This window comes from Marmota marmota, unplaced genomic scaffold (assembly GCF_001458135.2).
Source record: "Marmota marmota marmota unplaced genomic scaffold, marMar, whole genome shotgun sequence".
In the NCBI taxonomy this organism is placed as follows: domain Eukaryota; kingdom Metazoa; phylum Chordata; class Mammalia; order Rodentia; family Sciuridae; genus Marmota; species Marmota marmota.
Window position 1 is genome coordinate 67,958,513 of NW_025999842.1, and position 21,498 is coordinate 67,980,010.

A 21,498-nucleotide genomic window follows, 5' to 3' on the forward strand; every position below is an offset into this window, starting at 1 on the left:
AAATTAACAAAATCAGGGTAGTTTTTATTACTCCCTGTCTCTGGGTTCATAACACTTGAATGGGGTTGGTCTTGATCTTAGAGTGCAGTTAGTATGACTCAGGCAATGTTTCCACCTTCAAAGGTAGGTTTTTCTTCTTCAGTCTCCCAACATTTAATATTTTATTTAATGGACTATTAGAAAGTCACTGTAAAATGTAAAATATCCCCAGAAGGTATCAAAATTTCCCCCTATAAATATAATCTGTTGATCCTGAATGAGCAAGCAGGTCTTCATTTAAACAGTATCTCCTTCCTTCTCTCTCCCTTTGCTATGGGAATTTCATCAAATTTCCTGTGATGACTTCTAGGGCTAGAGCCCATCAGCTAACACCTGACAGGATGGAGTGCGTCATCCTCGAGCATGTTCTGTACCTAGCTCCCAGCACAGCACAGGGTCATCAGCTCTGAAAGAGAAGAGCAATTCTGAAAAAAAGTGAAATAGTACATAACACTAGCTTCTATAACCCCCATGTCTACCACAGAAAGACCTTGGGAGGTCTAGGTGCTAAGATGCCAATCAAACAGCAGCTTCTGGACCTGTCACGCCCCTCAGTGGCCTGTACCTGTGGGTGAACATCACTAGAAAATTCCTAATGCTTCACTCCAATTGTAAACTTAGTTGGCCTGCTGATGCTGCTACCTCCTGATCCTCATTGTTTTCTCCAAGTACACTCTACCATTGATACTCACCAGCCAAAACCCACAAGGAATATGTCCATAGTCAAGGGGGAAAATAGGTTTACTGAGCTCGTTGTAGAAAGGAAGACAGAGAGCCACGGGGATTTAAGTATATGTTTGATGATCTAAACCAGAATTGAAGGAAGCAAAGTTCTATCTAGATGGGGCGCTGTCCCAAACAAGGGTAACTTGATGAATGGTTATCAACAACTTCTTATCTAGGTCTAATTAGAAGACTAATTAGTATTTATGGTCGTGGCTTATTGCCTCTGTTGCAGGCCTACTCATAAAGTCGACTTGTTCTGTCTTGCCACATCACAGCTATGGAGAATCCTCTGTATATTCTATGGAAAGGAACAACACAGACTGACTGTCAGCAATTAAGTTTTCTTTTTCTATTACTTAACCTCACTGCCATTATATGTCTTCTCATATTCTCCTCTGGCATAGAGAAGGGATAAAAATAAGGATCCACGCGGCAGTGGTAAAATGACATGGGATGGGAAGGTATGATTCTTCCTATAGGAGAAAAGTCTTTTAGGACTATGTGATGATTAGGAATATCATAATTCAAGAGAGAATAATGCAAGTGTCAGGGTCAGGAGAACATCATGGCCATCAGGTAGTGATGCAGGTAGGAAAGGGCAGGCTGAATGGAATGGAGTTCTGCAGTGCAGATGATGCTTATAGACTATGTGACCAAGCACATGAGACTACTGCCATTGTTACATACACTGTATAGCACTAAGATTTCAAGTGCAAGCAAACAATAGTTGAAATATATTCTCAAGTTCATTAATAACACAAGATTTGCCTTGGTTCACTCTTCAAACTAAATGCTTATTTAAAGTCGATACAATCTTTCACTTTTAAGAAAACTCTGCTCTTGGCCCCTCAAAGTCCAAAATACCTTAAAAATTATTTTTGAAGGAACATAAATTAAAGTATTAGTGATGTCTATATATAAATTTATAAAAATGATAAAATAAATTCTTATTGGATGGTGTGGCATTTTACAGGGCACTCATGAAGTTTACACCTGTTTACACTGCCAATGTTTGAACCAATGAAGAGATGACAATACACCATCTTTGAATAATTTGGGAAATATCTCATAATGAAAATTCTTCAACTGATAGAGCCACCATATGACCCAGCTGTACCACTCCTCAATATTTATCCTAAATAAGCAAAGTCAGCATTCCATAGTGATACCTGCATACCCATCTTTATACAGTGCAATTCCCAATAGCCAAACTATGGAACCAGGTGTTCATCAATGCATGAACAGGTAAAAAAAAAAATGTGATATATATATATATATATATATATATATATACACACACACACACACACACACACACACCCTGGAGTGTTACGTCCAATTCAACCATAAAGAAAAATGAAATTTTGTTATTTGCAGAAAAATGGATGGAACTAGATACCATTATGTTAAATTAAATAAGCCAAATGCAGAAGGTCAAGTATTGTATTTTTTTCTCTTATACATGGAATCTAGAGAGTAAACGGTAAAAGAAAGGTGAGGATCTCATGAAAATCAAAGGGAGATCAATAGAGGCAAAGAACCAGGGTATAGGAGCTGGAGAGGCAGCAGGGAAATGCTGGAGAGAGATACTGGCCAGGTTATAGTGTTATATCATGTGTGTGCATGAATAAGTGACAATGAATTCCATCATTGTGTACGACTCTAATGCACCAATAGAAAATGTGGGGGAAAAGAAAATGTCTCAGCAAAAACTAATCTATGGTATCTCTACATTTTTGAGAAACACAAGTGATAAATGCAATGCATTATTATTTTAGGCAATGCATTTGGCTATGAGTGAAAAAGAAAAAGAGAAGACAAAATGAACTAGTAGATGGACAAGAAATATCAGCTTTTCTATTGACACATATCTTGCTGGTGTATGTGGCTTAGTTGTGCATGATAAAGGCTTCCCAATTCTAATCCCAGAGTGAAATACACTAACCCACCTGTCACAAGCCTGGACCACAGGTAGGAATACAACCACTGAACCGGGTGACTCAGGTAGCCCTCTATTATCAGAAAAGGAGAGTCTTCTGTGGTCTCCTAAGGACAGCCCAGAGAAAGACTTTCCCTCAGAACGTGAGAACAGACAACATCCATTCTAGCATGGTTAGGAATGTTGAAAAAAATGAACATTGTAAATGCAATCAGCAGAAACATCACATAAACTGAGGCATACTACACAAAAAATCATAACTCAAATCTGTGATGATTAAAATGGAAATTCCACAAGATGATATTGCTAACAAAAAAATTAAACTCAAAAATAATATATAAAGTATAGCCATATTTGAGTTCAGAATATTAACCATGCAGCACTGCATATTTTCTGTAAGTACATAGATACGTTTACAATTATTTACAAATGCAAAATAACAAACCAGATTCACAAAGAATGTGTGCGTGTTTTGGAGGAAAAGATCCACATGATATTGGACTTGGGTCTTTAGTTTTATTTGGAGCTTGTATCATAAATTAATTAAAATTAAACTTTAAGGTTGGATTTAAAAAAAGAATAATGATACTTGTTTTTCAAGAATTACATGTGTTAAGGAGATATGGTAAACATCTAACAAAAATGCAAAGCAGATTTAATGGAAGGAAGAAAAGCAGAAGTAGGAAGAAGAAGAGAAGAAATAAGAACAAGAACAAGAACAAGCGGCAGTAGTGGCAGTGATCACAGAAGCAATATTAGGAGAACAGTGCAGAGGAATGACACAGGAATTATCAAGAGACCTCAAGGAAAAAAAATCGTATTTGAATTGGCTCATTCATGATATTTTATTCTAGTTAAATTTTGGATCAGCCTCCCATTTCACATCCTAGGACTTGTCATCATCAGTAACTCCAAAATTCCCCCTTGAGAATGGCCCCCTTCAGTCCAGCCCCACCTCCTTTGCAGACCTCTTCTGATGCCCCCCTCCCAACAGCCATTTCGTCATCCTAACCTCTAGTTTTGTAAACTACAAACCTCAAATGAACGCTTAATACTGCCCAACAAATGCTTCTTTGACCAATGTATTTTCCTGTCCTCCTCCCTTTTCGACACCCCTCTTCCTTGCTTTACCATCTCCTTTCATTGATGCTCTAGGGAGTGTCTTCATTTACTCATTTGACCAATGTTTTTTGTGTGTCTCCACAATAGGATCCAAGACAGTGAGTATGGATTCTTTTTAGAAGCTTTGNTCAATTATATATATATATATATATATATATATATATATATATATATATATATATGCGCAAAGAAGTAGTTTTCTGGACCGTACATTTAGCCTTGTTGCCATTGATAACCAACAATGACCAACCACTCAAACCACCTGTGCCGTGAATCCCATCTCTTTTCAGTCTCTCAAGGCATCACTCATACTAGTATCCTCAGTTTTTCCTGGTTCATCAATTTCCCACCATTACATTATTATTCAATAGCATACATACATCTCTAGTACATATCAACTCATGTGTCAGATTTGTCTCTTGAAATCACAGTTATCCCTATCTCTTCTCGGGCAAAAATACCTTGAAAGTTTTCTAGAGCATCCAATTCCAGGTACTCACTCCCCATTTGATTTTTAACTCAAATCTATTTATCATTCAACCCACCACACCATAGAACTTGTCACGGTCATTAATGGTGTGCATTTTGCTAAAGCCCAGGGACCTATCTCTATCCTTGTGTCACACAATATCTCTGCAACATTCAGCACACTCGACCACCCAGGACTTCATGAGACTCTTTCCTCTTTGGCTTCCTTGATCCCAGCTCTGGGCTTCTTATTACATTTTCTGGCTGTTCCTTTGTTACTTCACCTGGGCCCTCCCCTCTCCATTACATACTTTCTCCTTAAGTGTTCTTTTTTTCTTTTTCTTTTTCTGTTTTTGGTACCAGGGATTGAACCCAGGAGTGCTCAACCACTGAGCCACATCCCCAGAACTTTTTTTTTTATGTTATTTAGAGACAGAGTCTGACTAAGTTGTTGAGGGCCTCTCTGAATTGCTGAGGCTGTATTTTCTCCTTAAGCATCCTTCCACATTTATAATGAGAAAACGTCTCAAGATGTCCTGGATGCATTCAGCACAGCCATCTTTGAAAGGAAGATAAAAATGCTTGGCGCTCTGGCCTTGGCTTAGCTACACAGTGGGCAGAGTTTTTCTGGGATAACCTATTTGCAACATTATTGGCAAAGCACTTTCAGGAATATGCATGGTTCACAATAGACTATAGAAGGTGTGTTTCAGTTTTAGATGGAGTCTGGAGAAATTGTGGGGGCAGAGGGGTGCTGTGAATACTTGTGGCTCTCTGGGCCTCAGGGCCTTTGCCCCAAAATACAGTGATTAGACAAGAGGTCTAGACAGTCACTTGGATCCTCCCTCTCAAGTTGGTTTCATTTTTTTTTAATTTGACCATGGCTTGTCAAGGTCAAAAAAATAGTCCATTTTTCTTTTTACTTCAGAAGTTGCTGATACCCCAAGAAATATCTGTTTAGTTTTACCACGATAAATTTTTTTGGAAAAAAAAAATCTTATTCCTTTCTTTACTCAGTTCCATTCAACCAGCATTTATTTGCTGATACTATTCTTGTGCTGGGTTTTGTTGCCCAACAGATAAGAACCCTTTGTTTTTGTTTGCTTTGATGTTCTATTTATGCTGCTGTTTGTTCTACTTATATGGACTGCTGACATCACTGCCAAAATACGATCATCACCAAACAGGATGTTGGTACCATATTATCACCAAAAGTATATCTGAAGCCTTGTGTTTATTGAATTAAGTTGAAAAGAAAGTTTTATGGACAGTCTATGCTTTCTAATATTTATCATCTACAGCATACATTTGAGCTTCAAAAAGCTGCTATAAAAATTTTCTGATATCAGTGTTGGTATTTAAAAAAAAAAAACTTCTGTCAATACTGCTGGCATTGTTTTATCATATGTTTTAAAAACATCACATTCTTTACTGTTCCTGAAATATTAAAGAAATATTCAGGAAGATGCCATTATCTGAAGTTGCTAATAATGTACACTTGATTATTTCTTATGTGTAAAACTTTCATATCCTAAAATATATTTCCTTTTCTCTTAGAAGTTCTAATTTTGAAAGCTGTATCTGAGTTCTAAAAGACAGGTCTTTAGAATAAAAGCAAAACATGGTTATCCATGAACCACAAAGCTCTATCTCCAGAAATGAATACTCTGATGCTGTTTTCAAAGTCATTTAAACCAAAAAATAATAATCTATATATTTACAAAAAAGCCTAAAGTCACAGATAAGAACATTTCATGCACTTATAACTGTTTGTATCCATCAGAGAATGTAACATAGTAATGCCTTTCTATAATATACAAATATCACAGAATACAGAAATCAAAGTGACAAAACATGATTATTCATATCAATTTCTAATGAGGCAAGTGCTAGTCATGTCCTGATGTAAAATTTTCAGAAAGTAAATAAAACAGGAAATGGGCTCTTCAAAGAACAGTTTTTTGGGGTCTTGGGGCCTAATGGGCAGAGTTTTTCCTAAACTTCCTTCCCCATGTTCAAGAGGAGTGGTATATTGAAATGTGGACATGTGCCCTCCCCAGCCTCCACCCAACTTCCAATTCCATAAAGAGGGCATCACAAAAGGTATACAGTAAAATAAGAGAATTGAAGAAAAAAGGCAAACAGAAACCAAAAAAGAATTGAGTGGTGAAATTAGCAGGAGAGTTAGTATGACAGCAGTGTGCACCATTAGATTCTTCACAATTATTCAGAGGAGACAAATTTTGCTGATTTTTTCAAGTACAAAAATGAAAATGTGATCAATTGTTCATTGTACATTTTCCAGGTATAAAGCTCATCTTTACTCCAAAAAAGCACAACATTCCCCTGCTCTGTCTGAAAGATAATTTTCTCATGACTTGTCAAAAATAGACATGGAAGGAAGAAAGTAGAGAAAATAGGGAGAGAAAAAAAATTGAAAAGGATGTAGATAAAGAGAGGAACACTCGACTAAGAAGACTATCGATCATCCACTCTGGTGACACACAGAGGACAGCTAGTTGACCTCTGCAAGGTGGTTCCTCTGGGTCTCGTTTTCTGGAAGGCTCTACTTTCTTCCCTTCTGAGGCAAACTAGCAACGTTCTTCTTTTTGGAGGCAAACGGGCAAGCAATAACCACTTTCCTTCTGCATGGCTCAGGTGTGTGAAGCCACGACTCTGGTGTTGACCTTTGCTGGTGTCAGCTCCTTGTGCTCAGTGAACACGTGACACCACTTTGAAGTAAATATAAATGAAATCTGTCAGAACATTTTACAGCAAACTGCGAAATCCTCCCTTCCCCCCTTCACTGAGTTAGTGAGAGCACAACAGAAAATAGCAAACTAATATATGGTCTCTTTCTGTATTAATAGAAAATGAGAGTATTATATCATTAGTTACTTTTGGATTTATTATTTTGGGGTCCCCCCCCACACACACACGTGCATCACACACACACTCACACACACTGCGCACAGACACAGAGATACCTGGGATATAATATGGAGAAATCAGAAAGGTACTCATTTGAGCACATTCTTCAGGAATGTCCCTAAAATGTAGGACAAGCACTTTATTAAAATGGATTTCACCAACTAATCATGAGAATTAAAAAGATACTCCAGAGAGGGCTTTTGGCATCAAAAATATGGTTTTCTATGAGAGGTAAGTGGACATAAAAGTCATGGCAGCAATTTGCCTGTCCAAGTACAATGCAGAATATATAAAAGAGGCTCATTGAACCCTTAGTAAATGAAATATCTTTCTTTTTCACTCAACTAGGTAAAAATGTAAAAGGGCAGAAAAAGCACAAGGAGACAATCTCGGATATCCTAGTGGGCTGAAATGTAGTTGACCATGATGGGTGTGGTTTGGTATAAAACTAACAAGCTGGATTCTCAATTATATTCTCCCTCTTCTAGGCTCCCTTTGTTAGTTTTGTTATTGAACTGAGATAGACTCACCAAAATTAGGAGAATTAGTTCAAAAACAAAACAAAATTAAACTGTCCATTGGTAAGACCACATAATTTATTCAGTGGAATTTCATTTGGTAAAAGTTGGTCAAAAATCAATGAATTTTTAGAAAGTAGGAATAGTTTTAAGAGATTGTATGAAGAATGAACATGATGATAGATAGGAATGATTTGATAAACACATAAAAAGGATGGACATCTCTAAGCGTTCTGGTGAGCTTCCAATGAAAGAGGGTTCGCGAAGCCTCTTTCCAACATGGCACCTGTACTCTGTACAATCACTGGATCAAACATTGAAGGTCCTAAGAAGAACCCAAGGTTGTTTTTTTGTTTTTTAAGAATTATTTGGTAATTATTTGGGGTTCATAGAACAAAAAAGTTAATCATCTAAAACAAACTTAAAGAAATATCTATTATAAAAAATTTTAATGACTAAAAAGTAGCCTGGGCCACTGCTTAGAAGGCCAAGTTCAAGCGGTATAGTGGGAGCAGCCAATGCCAGGAAGGCTCTGGGAGTAGCACAATACTTTCCAAGAGGGGAGGAGTGGGCACAGAGGATGGAAATCTCCAATGGTTCTACTCAGACCCACTCGGGTAAGATGAACACAAAATCCTATGCCCACTTGCTGACACCAAGTGTATACCCTTAGGACAATTTCTAATGGGTCTTCATCATGCATCTAACTTCCCAGGGACAACATTCCCACCACCACATCAGAGCAGAGCAGAACAAGAAGCCTGTGTGTGCTGAATGCCATTTCCCCTTGTCCAATTAGACTATCTCAGATAAAAACCTTTGGGTGTGTGCTGAAGGCAACTGAAACTCCTAAACCTCCCGTCTTGTATAATTCTCTCTCACCTATTTAGAAAACAGCTTAGCTTTCTTTAATATATTGCTAAGACTCAAAGTATGTGTAATTGGGATCAGTATGCTGACTATCTTTAGAGGAAGGCTCTATGGATAACTTGAGAAAAATCAGACAGCATTGTTCCTATAAAATGATCACTGAAATAGTTTCAATAGATATTCACTTTGTATTATTTTATTTTTAATTAACAGATAAAATTATATATATATATATATATATATATTATATACAATATGACATTTTGAAATACATTTGCATTGTAGAATGTCTAAATTAAGCTGATCAACATACGCACTCACTCACTTTTCCTTTCATCATGGGCCCTATCCTAATTTTGTTTCATAAACACCTCATTCCAGAAGAAGAATTGATTTTTATTAAATTGAAATAAGCATACATTTTGAAGACCTCAGGCTCAGACAAGCCAAAAGAGAAGGTTCAAAGCCTGATGAATCAAAAAAAATGACCCTAAAGAGCCCAATTATTTAACATAAAACATTCTATTGAAGATCAGATGTGAAATGTGAGGGCTTCTCAATAGGACGCACACAAGTCAATTGTGGTTGATGATGCAGCTGAGTGTGCCTTTGGATCAGACAGGTCTACAATCAGTAGTAAATCTAGCAAGAGTGATTTATTTTACTTATTTATTTTTGCTTTTGGGAAGAACCATCTGTTTATAAACAAAATAAAAAATGTTTAAACTTCTTAAATTTCAAGAAATCTCAGTTGCTTTAAAAGCTTAAAATCAGATTTAATTTTGGTTTCTGCTTATTTGTGTGTCTTGAATGATCTTGTCTAAATTATCTTTTTAGATTTGCCTATTTATAGCCCTCACTGAAATCACTTTGATTTATATCATCAAGTTAAATGGCTTTCCCTACCTTTGCCCATTAAAATACTTTAAGGAAGTAAAATTTCTAAAGTAACTTACAAAATAAAACAAAACAAAACCCCAAACTGAAAATCAGAAGCCCCTCAGATGGTAAAGGCAACTTTCCATCCATGTATTGCAGCATAGATACAAGATCTGAGTCTTAGAGCTCAAGAAATAATTCCAAGCTCTTACCCCATAGGAGGTTCATGCAATCCATTATAATTTGAGTTCCTGGTGTTCACTGCAACCGAAATGCTTTCCTCGAACACAGAATTAAGACCTTAAACCAATGGGTCTATCACCTTGGGTTAAATGAGTTAGATTTTTAACCTCATATGACTTAAAAACAGTAAGTATCAGCTAAAGTTTAAAAGAATTCAGTGTATTGTGCAAGTAAAAAGTCTAAGGAAGACTTGGCTTCAAGTATGGGATTCTCTTTTGTTCTTTCAATTCTCTGTCTTCTGGGTTGAGTCCATTTGCAGTTCGGCTTTTCCAGCAACTACACACCGTATCTCCTATCAGGTTTGAGCCCTGTGGGAAAAACTCACATACTCTTTCTCTAGAAACCACTTCAGAAAAGTCTTGTTAGTTTTTTTATTAGTACATTTTCCATGACTGTGACAAAAATGGGTAAAATATAAAGAAAAAAAGTTTATTTAGTTCACAATTTTGGAGACTAAAATTCCAAACAGCATGGAGTTAGCTGTTGTGGTGTCTTCTAAATGCATCACATCATGGCAAATGACTATATGACCCAAAGGAAAGGTCAGTTATGCTCATTTTTAACAACATCTCTCTCTCTCTCTCAAAAACTAACTAGAGAACTACCTTTATTCTTTTTGAAGCAAAACCTCAATTATTTAATTACTTCTCACAGACTGTATCTCTTAAAAGTCCCACTGCCATTGAACATCACTGCACTGGGGACCAAGCTTCAGATACATGAACCCTTGGGCAGCAAACCACATCCAAACCATAATAGCTCAGCTGAGACATGATGCGACCACTCACTGTTGCTGTATTCACTCAATGTCTTCCCACCTGCACTAGTAATAGAACCTGTTACAAAGCACATGGTCTGAGAATGGGAGAGTGCTCCCTCCAGAGAGAAATGGAGTTTCTGTCACTGAATCGTGGTAAATAGAGGTTGACTGTAAAACAGAATAGATATTCAGTATTTGCAAGACATGTCTCCACCATTCTACATAATTTTCTATTGCAAATGTACCTGCTTAGCTTTCTAGTTGGTAGTTCTACTTTCTGCAGGCTTTGAAGACATAATACTTACAGATACTTAGCCAGAAAGGGGGGAAAAGCATATGACTATATTAAGATTTGTACATGAATGTTCATAACAGGTGATATATAATAGCCAAAAGCCATACACAAGTCAATTCCCATTAGTAGATGAATGGATAAAGAAGTTGTGGTACAGCCATTCAATGGAGTGCTTCTTAGAACTAAAAGGGGTGAACCCCTGGTGCATGTAACAACATGGTTGAACCTCAGAATAGTTACACAAAGTCAAGGAAGATTTTTTAAAAAGAACACATATTGAATAATATTTGGTGAGAAATTCTATAAAATGCAAATGTATCTATAAGTGATTTGTTTGGAAACTGTGGTGAGGGTTGAGAAGGGGAAGGGTAAGAGGAAGAGATTTCAGAGTTGCAGAGGAGGGCTGGGTTTGTGGCTCAGTGGTAGAGTGCTTGCCTGGCACATGCATGGCACTGGGTTTGATTCTCAGCACCACATATAAACAAACAAATAAATAAACAAAGTATACAATTTGATGTTTAAAAAAAGAGTTTCAGAGGAAACTTTTGGGAGCTGTTATGCTAAATAACTGGATCAGGGGATGGCATCATTTTCTTTAAAGGACAAGATACTAAATATTTTACACTTTGCAGTTCCCATGATCTGTGTTACAATTATTCATCTGCTATTGTAGCATCAAACCAACTATAGATAAAATAGTGCACAGAAATAGGTGTAAGTGAATTTCAATAAGCTATTTATGAAAAGAGGCAATGGCCCAATTGGATCTACAACCTATAGTTTTCTGATCCCTGATTTTGATTACGGTGGTTTTACAGGTGTGTACATATGTCAAAACCTATCAAATTTTATACTTTGTCTATGTGTCACTAATCATATATCAATTACAATTCAACACAACTATTAAAAAATAAAAACAAAACAAATTTGGGTTCCCTATCATTAGCTGGATGAAGCATAATCTTTTACCATGGGACACACATCTGTGCACATCCAGACCTCCATATTCCTGCTGAAATATTCCTCTTCCTGGCGAAAGTTCACCCTCCTGCAGTGCCCAGCACACACATCATGCCATTTCAACTCCACCTCTTTGTTAGGGTTCTCACTATTTCCTCTCTTCCTAAGATAACTTCCTCCCACCAACTTTCTAATTCATTTTCTTACACTTCAGATTAATCCCAGGCATGTGCACATCCAGGATGTCTTCCCTTCTACTCGTCTGATTTCCTTAGCCTGTGCTCTGCGGGATGCTCATTTCCATTCCCCATGATGGCCTGTGTGTGTGTATGTGCACTTGTGCTGCGTATGTATGTGTATACACAATACTCTTGTACTACGTAGCGTTCAATAATTTTAACTATATATATGCAAAATGTTCTGTTAAATATTAAAATTATTGTTCAGTCTCTGCCTCTACAACTTGAAAGAGAGCTCTGTGTCAATTACACCTATGGCAGGGACCACCACATTTAAAACAAACAAACAAACAAAGAAACCCTGCCAATGAAATCAGCATGTTTGCTATTATTATAACCACTTTGCAGATAAGAAAACTGATAGAGAAATTTTGTATTTAGCCCAAAGGCACAAGAAAGCAGTCAAGCTAGTACCTAAAGTGTTGCATCTATAATCTCAAATGTTCTCCACTAATCCATGCAATCATCTTGCTGGACGCTCACCTGACTTTCAGGCTGGCATCTACACTGACTGTCACTGCTTTCCTTTCATCTCCCAGATACACCAAAATGAAGACTGCCACCAATATCTACATTTTCAACCTTGCTCTGGCAGATGCCCTGGCAACCAGCACCCTGCCCTTCCAGAGTGTCAATTACCTAATGGGAACGTGGCCGTTTGGCACCATCCTTTGCAAGATCGTGATCTCCATCGATTACTACAACATGTTCACCAGCATATTCACCCTCTGCACCATGAGTGTGGATCGCTACATCGCAGTCTGCCACCCGGTCAAGGCCCTGGATTTCCGTACTCCCCGAAATGCCAAAATTGTCAACATCTGCAACTGGATTCTCTCTTCTGCCATTGGTCTGCCTGTGATGTTCATGGCAACAACAAAATATAGGCAGGGTAAGTGGAGTCGCAGGCCTGAAGGGTGGAGGGCTAATAGTTTGATATGTTGGCAGTGCCATGGGCCAAGTAGAATGAATGGAGTGGCCCGATATCTTCCTCCAATTATTATTTTAATTATTCTTTCTAACAAAATTCCTTTGAGGAGGGAAGCCCCCCTGTAATTTTAAGCCTACTAAACATCTTAAAGAGAATATAATCTATTTGTTTCTGATCTCTCTGGGCTTACTTTATCAAAGTGGGAAGTAAATATGAAACTAGCTCTCCCAAAAGTATTCCACTGAGGCTTGTTTTAGAATTTCAGGAGGCTGCCTACATGAAAAATGTGTCTTTTTAGACCAAACAGAAAAATAATGACCTAACTTCCTCAAAGTGGAATGAAAATATCCATCTGCTAGAACCTTCTAGAAACTTTGGACAATGCTCGTATTTTTTACATCAATGCAAATCCCACCGAGTGTCTAGTTCCTGGTGAAAGGTCCATAATCACTCACTTAATGAATGCATAATATGCCCAAAGTAGACAACAAAATGGGAAATTTGCAGAAAGAAACCCCCCTAAAATTAACTTTCCATGAAAATCAGCAGAGTTGAGTTTCTTCCACAATCTATCCTTGGTGGCTTGCTTGGTGATAGCCTCAACCCGGTTCTGCCTCAACCCAGCCCTGATCAAGGCTGTAAACGCATGCACAGAATGGCAGTATTAAAATGTGATGATAGACCTCGATATTGCGCTAAATTTTTCTTAAACCGCTTTTCTTCCAGGTTCCATAGACTGCACCCTGACCTTCTCTCACCCGACCTGGTACTGGGAGAACCTGCTGAAGATCTGTGTTTTCATCTTTGCCTTCATCATGCCCGTGCTCATCATCACAGTGTGTTATGGACTGATGATCCTGCGCCTCAAGAGTGTCCGCATGCTCTCGGGCTCCAAAGAAAAGGACAGGAACCTGCGGCGCATCACCAGGATGGTGCTGGTGGTGGTGGCAGTGTTCATCGTCTGCTGGACGCCCATCCACATTTACGTCATCATCAAGGCCTTGATCACCATCCCAGAAACCACATTCCAGACGGTCTCCTGGCACTTCTGCATTGCTCTGGGTTACACAAACAGCTGCCTGAACCCAGTCCTTTATGCATTTCTGGATGAAAACTTCAAACGATGCTTCAGAGAATTCTGTATCCCAACCTCTTCCACCATCGAGCAACAAAACTCCACTCGAATCCGTCAGAACACTAGAGACCACCCCTCCACAGCCAATACGGTGGATAGGACTAACCATCAGGTACGCGCTTTCTAGCTGGGTATACCTCCTGGGGTGATGTAAACATGATAGCTCTTGGTACTGGTCCAAGATTGCGGTGCCTTAGGACATCAGTAACCAGGGGGAGAATAGAGGGAGGAGGGAACACAATGGGATCATGGTGCAGAGAGGAGCTTTGTGGTAGAATGCGCTCGGGGTGTGTTTGTATATGCTCATTTAGGCTAAGAGGTATGCCAACCAGAAACCCATAAACTGCTAAAAATCACTATCTTCCTGGCCTTTGCTTCTCTGCAAAATTAATGACCTTTCGCATATTGTGGAAGTGATCCTGATCTAGAAATCTGTCTCATTTTCCCCAGAAATATTCTATATTTCAAAGATCCTTCCAGTATCCCTGTTGCTTCTCAAAAACTAGTCCTGCTGGGTTCTGTGGGTGAAAAGCCTTGTCCACACGGCCAGGGACACAAAATATTCCAGAAAAGCAGTGTCACAACAAAAGAGAAAAAAATGGCCAACTCCCACTCTTGTTAGTAGATGTTAATATCTGAACTCTAGAAAAAATACAAAACATATTACCTAATTGTTAGAATTAAGTTAATTGTGTAACACTAGTCAAACCAGTCAGGAATTAACATTTGAAAGAGTGACTGTATTTTGGAGATATATTCTTAGGCCCAGGAGATGACAAGATGGGGTTGGCACAGAAGATTCAAAATTTACACACAGTATTGGAATCAGTAACAAGGAAAGAGAAAAAGCTGTCTCCAAGAGAGTATCCCCTTGTTAAGTCACTGCTTTGCAAAATTTGACCTCTGACCTATAAAGTCGATCAAACACATAACTAAAATACTTATAAATTCATTTAAATAAATAAATGTTTCAAAAATCCCATCCAAATCACCCCCGCATCTGAAACTCACAGCAGGTATAACTTTGTAACCCAGAACTCAAATTCAAACTTCTGGTCAAGTAAATATCTGGGTCAGAACTTTGGATAAAGTTCCTAGATTGAAGGGGCAGGGTTTGTGGGGAAGGAAACAAGGTCTAGGAGGAGTCAGAGGGAGGCCTTGGCAGCCCTGGGCTCAGCTCTCCCTCTCACTGTCTCCTCACGACCCTCCTTGGGTCCCCATTATTGCCACTCAGGCCAGCCCAGGCTCACCCTTCTAATGGACCCCAGGACTTATGTAATGAGGCCCAGCTAGATCTACTCAAGGGACATTAATCCTCATACCCTGATACGAAAGATGCTAAAATGAACCCAAGAACTGGCACCCTGGAGAGCGTGCCGTAGCGGTGCAGAACCACCCCCAGCCAGAAGGAAATTATTAACTTATCATGTCTCACTTTTAATTCCATCTCAGAAATAAAAGCCAGAAAGAAATGGTTTTCTACTCTGCTTCTCTTCTCTCATTTTTCCACATCAAGACCTCTAAACCTGCTCCTTTTTCTAAGCAATTCTCCTTTTCAGTGGTTCTCAAAATCTTATGAGTCACTTGGAAGGATTTGGGGTCTCTGATTATGGGGATAACATATAAAACAATTAGTCTCAAGCTAGGGTTAAGATGATTTGCTTTAGAGTACTATATTTTGTTGGGGCAAAGGATGTCAACTAGAAAGTGCTGGCTCCTTCTCCCTTAGTGCCTACACCTACCCCCTCTTTCAAACCCTTCAGGGCCGAGCTGCTTGGTAAAGTACCCCAGGCCTCTGCTGGGCCTCGGCCACCTCACTGGCCTTGTTCACATGGAAACCGCTCCCAGCCCAACGCTCCCCTTGACTTCCTTCCAAATTCAGCTTTTCTCATAGGCTTGGTTCTTGCACAGCCAGACTGCAGCTAACTGGAGAAGTTCTGTTTAAGTAACTAAAAGGTTTGCTTTAAAAATACACCCAATTAAAACTTATCTTCACTGCTGCCTCTGGGAAGCAGTATCATTATCAGATAACAGCAGAAACACATTAGCCCCGGAATTGGCCATTTCCCAAATACCCAGCTGGGAGATCTGGAAAGAGAGGAGAGGCTGCCAGGAAAAGAGGAAGACACCCTGACATATTTGAAAATCAAGATAAATCAAAGATCCCTTTCACTGATCTCGACTGATATGTCACCATTCGAACGAAGGCAGTTACACGCAGACAACTAGAACCATATGTAAGCCCATAGTGATAGTTTCAGGGCCACATTGACATAATTAGATTTGAAGGAGAAATCAGAGACATCACGGTCTTGCCTCTAGGATTTATTTGATTTGTTGTACCCACTCAGAATCTGATAACAGGTGTTTGGTCTTTGTTGTGGATCTTTTTGTCTGTTTGTTTGACATCATGAGCCGTCATGCAAGGAAACAAAGCTCGTTGGATTTGCGTTAACTTTTCAGTTGCATGTTACAAGTTTGCAGTGGTTATACAGGTTTATGTTCTGTGTTTGTATTTTCTCCAAGAAATACATTATGCTATATATGTCATGTTTCAAACACATTAGTCGACTTCATATTCTGCAGATCAGAGGTCCAATATCAAACCTTCCCAGGGTGTCTGTTTTCTGACAACTATATACTGTGGCCACGTCCATTCAGCGCAAAGTGAAATGGCGATGTGGCAGTTATCAAGGTAATTTGATAAGACATATGAGAAAATGCTATGCCCCAAATAAACTTGGAGTCAGACTTATGTAGGTAAAGGCATCTCTGTAAGTTTATGCTGCCTAACAAATCATTCCAACCTTGAAGCACCCCCTTGTCTTGATTACAGTTGTGACGCATGAGTCACTTGGGCCAGGCTTGCCTGGACTGCCCTTCCAGTCTTGTCTGAGCTCACTTCATTGTCAGCCACCAGTGAGCTGTCGGCCCATCTTGGGTTGACCTCAGAAGGAATGGCCGGCTCCAGATGGATTCTTGTCCTCATTAGCCCAGTCTTGTTCTCACAGTGGCCAGGGACTCAGAAAGAGAAAAGAGAACAAAGCTTCCTGAGGCCCAGGGTCAGAAGTGGCACAAAGCCATTTCTATGCTCTTTATAGGTGAGGTAAAGTCAGCACCTCAACCTAGATTCAATGGTGGGGGCTGATAGGAGCTGCAGGGACCCCACAAAGAGCTGAGGGTGGGGAGGGGTGGCTACTTGTGGCCACTTTTGCTAACAATCCACAGCAGACGTATGATGCAGGAGCTGGTAACACAGGGACTCATTCTTAGGCCTCCAGAATCGACCTAGCACGGTGTCTGGCATATTAAAAGTGCTCCAGAAAGATCTGTTGAATGAATGAGTGATGGGGGAGCTCATGGTGTCTTGCACGCTGAGCACATGGGAATGACCTCTTTCTGGTTCAGACTACTGAGAATGCGACAATGGCTTCAGATTCTGGCAAGGTTTCAGGCTCACTCTGTTCGAATAGGAAAATATTCAAGGTAGGCTTCTTTGTTTTCTCCTGCCCAGCCATTGGTATTCTGATCAAAAGTTCTACTTTTCTAAAACTTGGGTATATGTATGCTTCTCTTCTAAATTTATTTTTAATAAGTGGTTTTGATGAGACCAAGAGCTGATTTGGTGCCCTAAAGAGGTCTTTTCCAGGTTGAGTGTTCAGGGGACAGAAAGACATGGTCGCGTGCGGTGTTTGTTCATTCCGGGGCTCAGCTTCTGCTCCCGCTGAAGCCTGCCTGATTCATGTTCAACTTGTTGTCTTTATGGCTTCTTGATCTTTATTAGGTACATTCAGGTATAGACACTCATTTTCCATCTGTTCTCAGTGCAACTGAATTCTCTGCCCACACAGCACACCAGCCTGCTGTTGACTACTGAACTCCAGTGTGCTTCAAAACACTTCCCCCACCACTCTGATCCATCCAGGCACAACCCAGACCTGAAACCCTGCTCACTGTTCACCAGCCTTCCCCGACTGGTTTCCAGCCCAATCATACTTACAATGCATTTCCTATCTCAGCATTGAGGTGATCTTTAAAAATATTTAACATTACATAGGAAAAGAACCACTCTATTGCACCTGTTGAATTATTACTCAAGCAGTTAGTGAAACTATAACCTTAGTATAATGTTCTCATACATACTTATGACAGTGTACAAATTAAAAAGTACTTTAATGAGCACCATCACAACTGCTTACTATAAAAATCAGGATGTGTAAACATGTGTAAACTTGCTCATGGAGGTTAAACAATTGTATAGATCAAACAACCTCTAAGAGGCAAAGTCCAGACAAACATCATCCCACAGCCTTCCTCCACTTGCCTGCGTTCTGCCATTTTTAATTAGCATTGTATGATTGCAACCAGAGATTCTCAAACCTTACTATGGACTTCAGGAAACGTAAATTCTTAAGATTACCTTTAAGAAATTGCAGCTCATTGTGTGAAGACAGAAGCCAAGAATCTGCATTTTGAATAAAACACAAAATCGAAAATTCTGATTTAACTGTTACTTTATCTTCAAACACTACTAAATTTACTATTTTCTGACCTGGAAAATCATTTCCCGTCAAGTTGATTGGGATAAATTCTTCACCAAATACACTATGAGTTTTGCAAAACAATGTAATCATCCCTGAAAAAGTCTTAACTTTCTAATGTATCTGTCACTGAGCCTTATAGGACAAAGTATATAACAGCAATCAACTTAACACTCTGTGCCCTGCTCATTCCTCTTCATGATTATGGCAAGTCCATTCCTAAACCCTTTCATTACCATCTTTAATGCACTTTTTTGGACATTTCAATGCAAGTAGCAGATCAGGAAATTAACAGAAGCTTTGTGTTTGAATTAAATATAAAACTATATTATTCCCAGCTAAACTAAAAGCAGAAGTCTGACTTTTAAAATCAACCACATCACTCACAAAAGCTGGATATTGGTTTTTTACAAGACATCTGTGGAGAGTTAATTTGGGAAGGAAATGATTTTAATGACATTTTTTTCTGTGACAAAAGCCCCAAATGAGAATAGCTTTCAAAATTACAGCACTGGACCACATTAATGCCTATTTTGTGAATGAACCCCAAATGGCTATTCTGTCAATTCATTGGTTTAAAAGGAAATTGGTTCCAATCATCTGCGCTTTGTGTGTGTGTGTGTGCACATGTTATGAGTGTGCACATACACATCTGCCTTTAAGCAATTGGAATTACAGTATGTTTAAGTTTGAAATAAATAATATCTCATAAATAACATAAGAACTTAGTGTTTTCTACTAATTAGCTATAATCTGAGTGAGTAAAATATTGTTAAAATAGAATATGCCTGTTCTCAAAAAATATTTGGCTCTAAGAGTATTACTAATAGCATCTACTGATCAGTTTGTAGCTGAAGCTATACTTACTCAATCACATGAGGGATGGGTTAAAGTCCCTACAGTCAGGGAAAGCAGTGTTTAAGGAAGTCACTTGCCCAAGGCCATAGTTAAAAAGTAGTGGCTGAGGATTAAATTGGGTTTTATAAACCAGGCTCTTACTCAATATGCTCTACTGTCCCCTGGTCTGGTTTTCACTCTGGGTGATCACTGATCTTTTAGGGAGATTCAATTTTAAAGATTGAGTTAACTAATAAAATTGGTACAGAATTTTCTTGTGCTCATTGTTCCAATTAATGTTAAGTAACATAAAATACAGCAGCCTATTTTTCTTTGAAAAAGTAATTAAAAATAATATATCAATTAAAAATAATATATCTTCTTATTTGACTAAACATAGGTGGTGAATTTTTATTTTATAGCCATCTATGATGAAAACATTCTCATTTATTGAGATTTAATATTTTGAAACACCTCAATCTTTATTTGCTGTCTCACATAGTTTGGGAAGCTATGAAAGGTAGATAGTTTTCCTTTTTAACTTTCTATGACACCACATTTTTTTTTTACTTCTAAACCTACAAAAACTTGAAATGCAGTTTCCTAGTACTTTTTAATATTTGCATTTTTTCCTCACATTGAACTCAATGACCATTTGAAAGAGTGTGACTATCACAAACCCACCTGACTCTTGATTGTCATTCTGACAACCAATCTTTCGGTAGGCTGAAATAAATAATTGTGATTTGACACAATTTGACTTTAAAAAGTGAAAAAATTGTTATGTGGAAAAACACCATGAGAACTACAGATTTGCTGAATGAAATATGTCTTCCTGATCATTTCCCTTTCAAATTGTTTACCTGAAAATCAAGAACCTGGAGCCACGCATTTGGTCAGCCTTCTCTCCTAGCAAACTCACATATTTCCTTTATAGTAGAGTTCATGGGGTTGGAGTGAATGGAAACTTTTCACAATGAAAGAAATATCAAAGCTATATTGTTTTCCAATACATACATGTGTGTACGTGTGTGTATGCATGTATATGTATTTATATAATGTGTGTATGTGGGGTGAGAGAGGCTAGAAACAAGATTCATTTCAAGTACTAAATAATTTAAACAGTACTTTTTCAAAACATGAATTATTTTCATGATATGTGGAAGTCATAAGTTCTCGCGTTGTCTCCCACATGAGTCTGGTCCCCCCATTGCCCGTGATGTGGGCTCAGGGAGTGAGTATCCATGAGCATTAACCTTACCTGGATGGTAGATAAGTATGAAGTTAATGTGGTGCTTATTGCTTTACTGTTTATAAACCAAGAAAATGGACCATTTTTTTTCTTTCTACAGCTCCTGAACGTACTAGGAACACAGGCAAATAAATAATAAGCCAGATAAATTGGCTTCATAAAATCATTAAATCTCAAATAAATAGAAGCTGAAAGTTTCATCACATTTTGAAATAATGTTCCTTTCAGTCCAAGAATAAATATGTAGAGGAACAATCTGGGTCATTTATATGAGTAAAAGATGGGAGGAAGGAAGAATGAAAGAAAAAGAAAGAGAGAGGGAGAAAGGGAAAGAGCTAACCTGCCAGTATTTTGTGTCTGAAACCAGCTACTTCTCCCTGCTATGCTTTCCAGACAGAAACCAAAAGTCTCAGGAATACTAGAAATATAAAATAATCTAATAAATCCAAGCTGGATTGTTTCTACTTTTTAACATTATCAAGTCTTAAAATTTAATAAGAAGACATGTTTATGAGATTACTTGTATAATCCAGAGTCCCCATTGATATGCCCAAGTCCTTTAAAGAGAAGAAATAGATGATTTCTTATTGTGATGAAATGGGTACCTCTAAGACATGTGTGAGAAAAGCAAAGTCTATGGAAGATGACGTTATGAAATAAGAATACTTCAGCCAAGAAAACTTGAAATAGTTTTTAAACTTTTGACAACAAGAAAATGCATTAAATAGTGGATATAGAGTGGGACGTGACTACCATATATTTGACAATAAAATCACCTATTGAACCCATCTTATAATTTACAACTAAGCAAGA

General features: G+C 38.4%; 1 protein-coding gene across 1 annotated transcript in view; it reads left to right on the top strand.

Annotated features, from left to right (window-relative positions):
- The window catches only part of Oprm1 (opioid receptor mu 1), a 56,758-nt gene that overhangs the window by 24,528 nt on the left and 10,732 nt on the right, over nucleotides 1-21,498 (top strand). Inside the window, exons 2-3 of the mRNA XM_015502416.2 lie at nucleotides 12,529-12,881; nucleotides 13,647-14,167. Of these exons, the coding sequence (XP_015357902.1) occupies nucleotides 12,529-12,881; nucleotides 13,647-14,167 (874 nt within the window). The remainder of the gene's footprint in view (nucleotides 1-12,528; nucleotides 12,882-13,646; nucleotides 14,168-21,498) is intronic.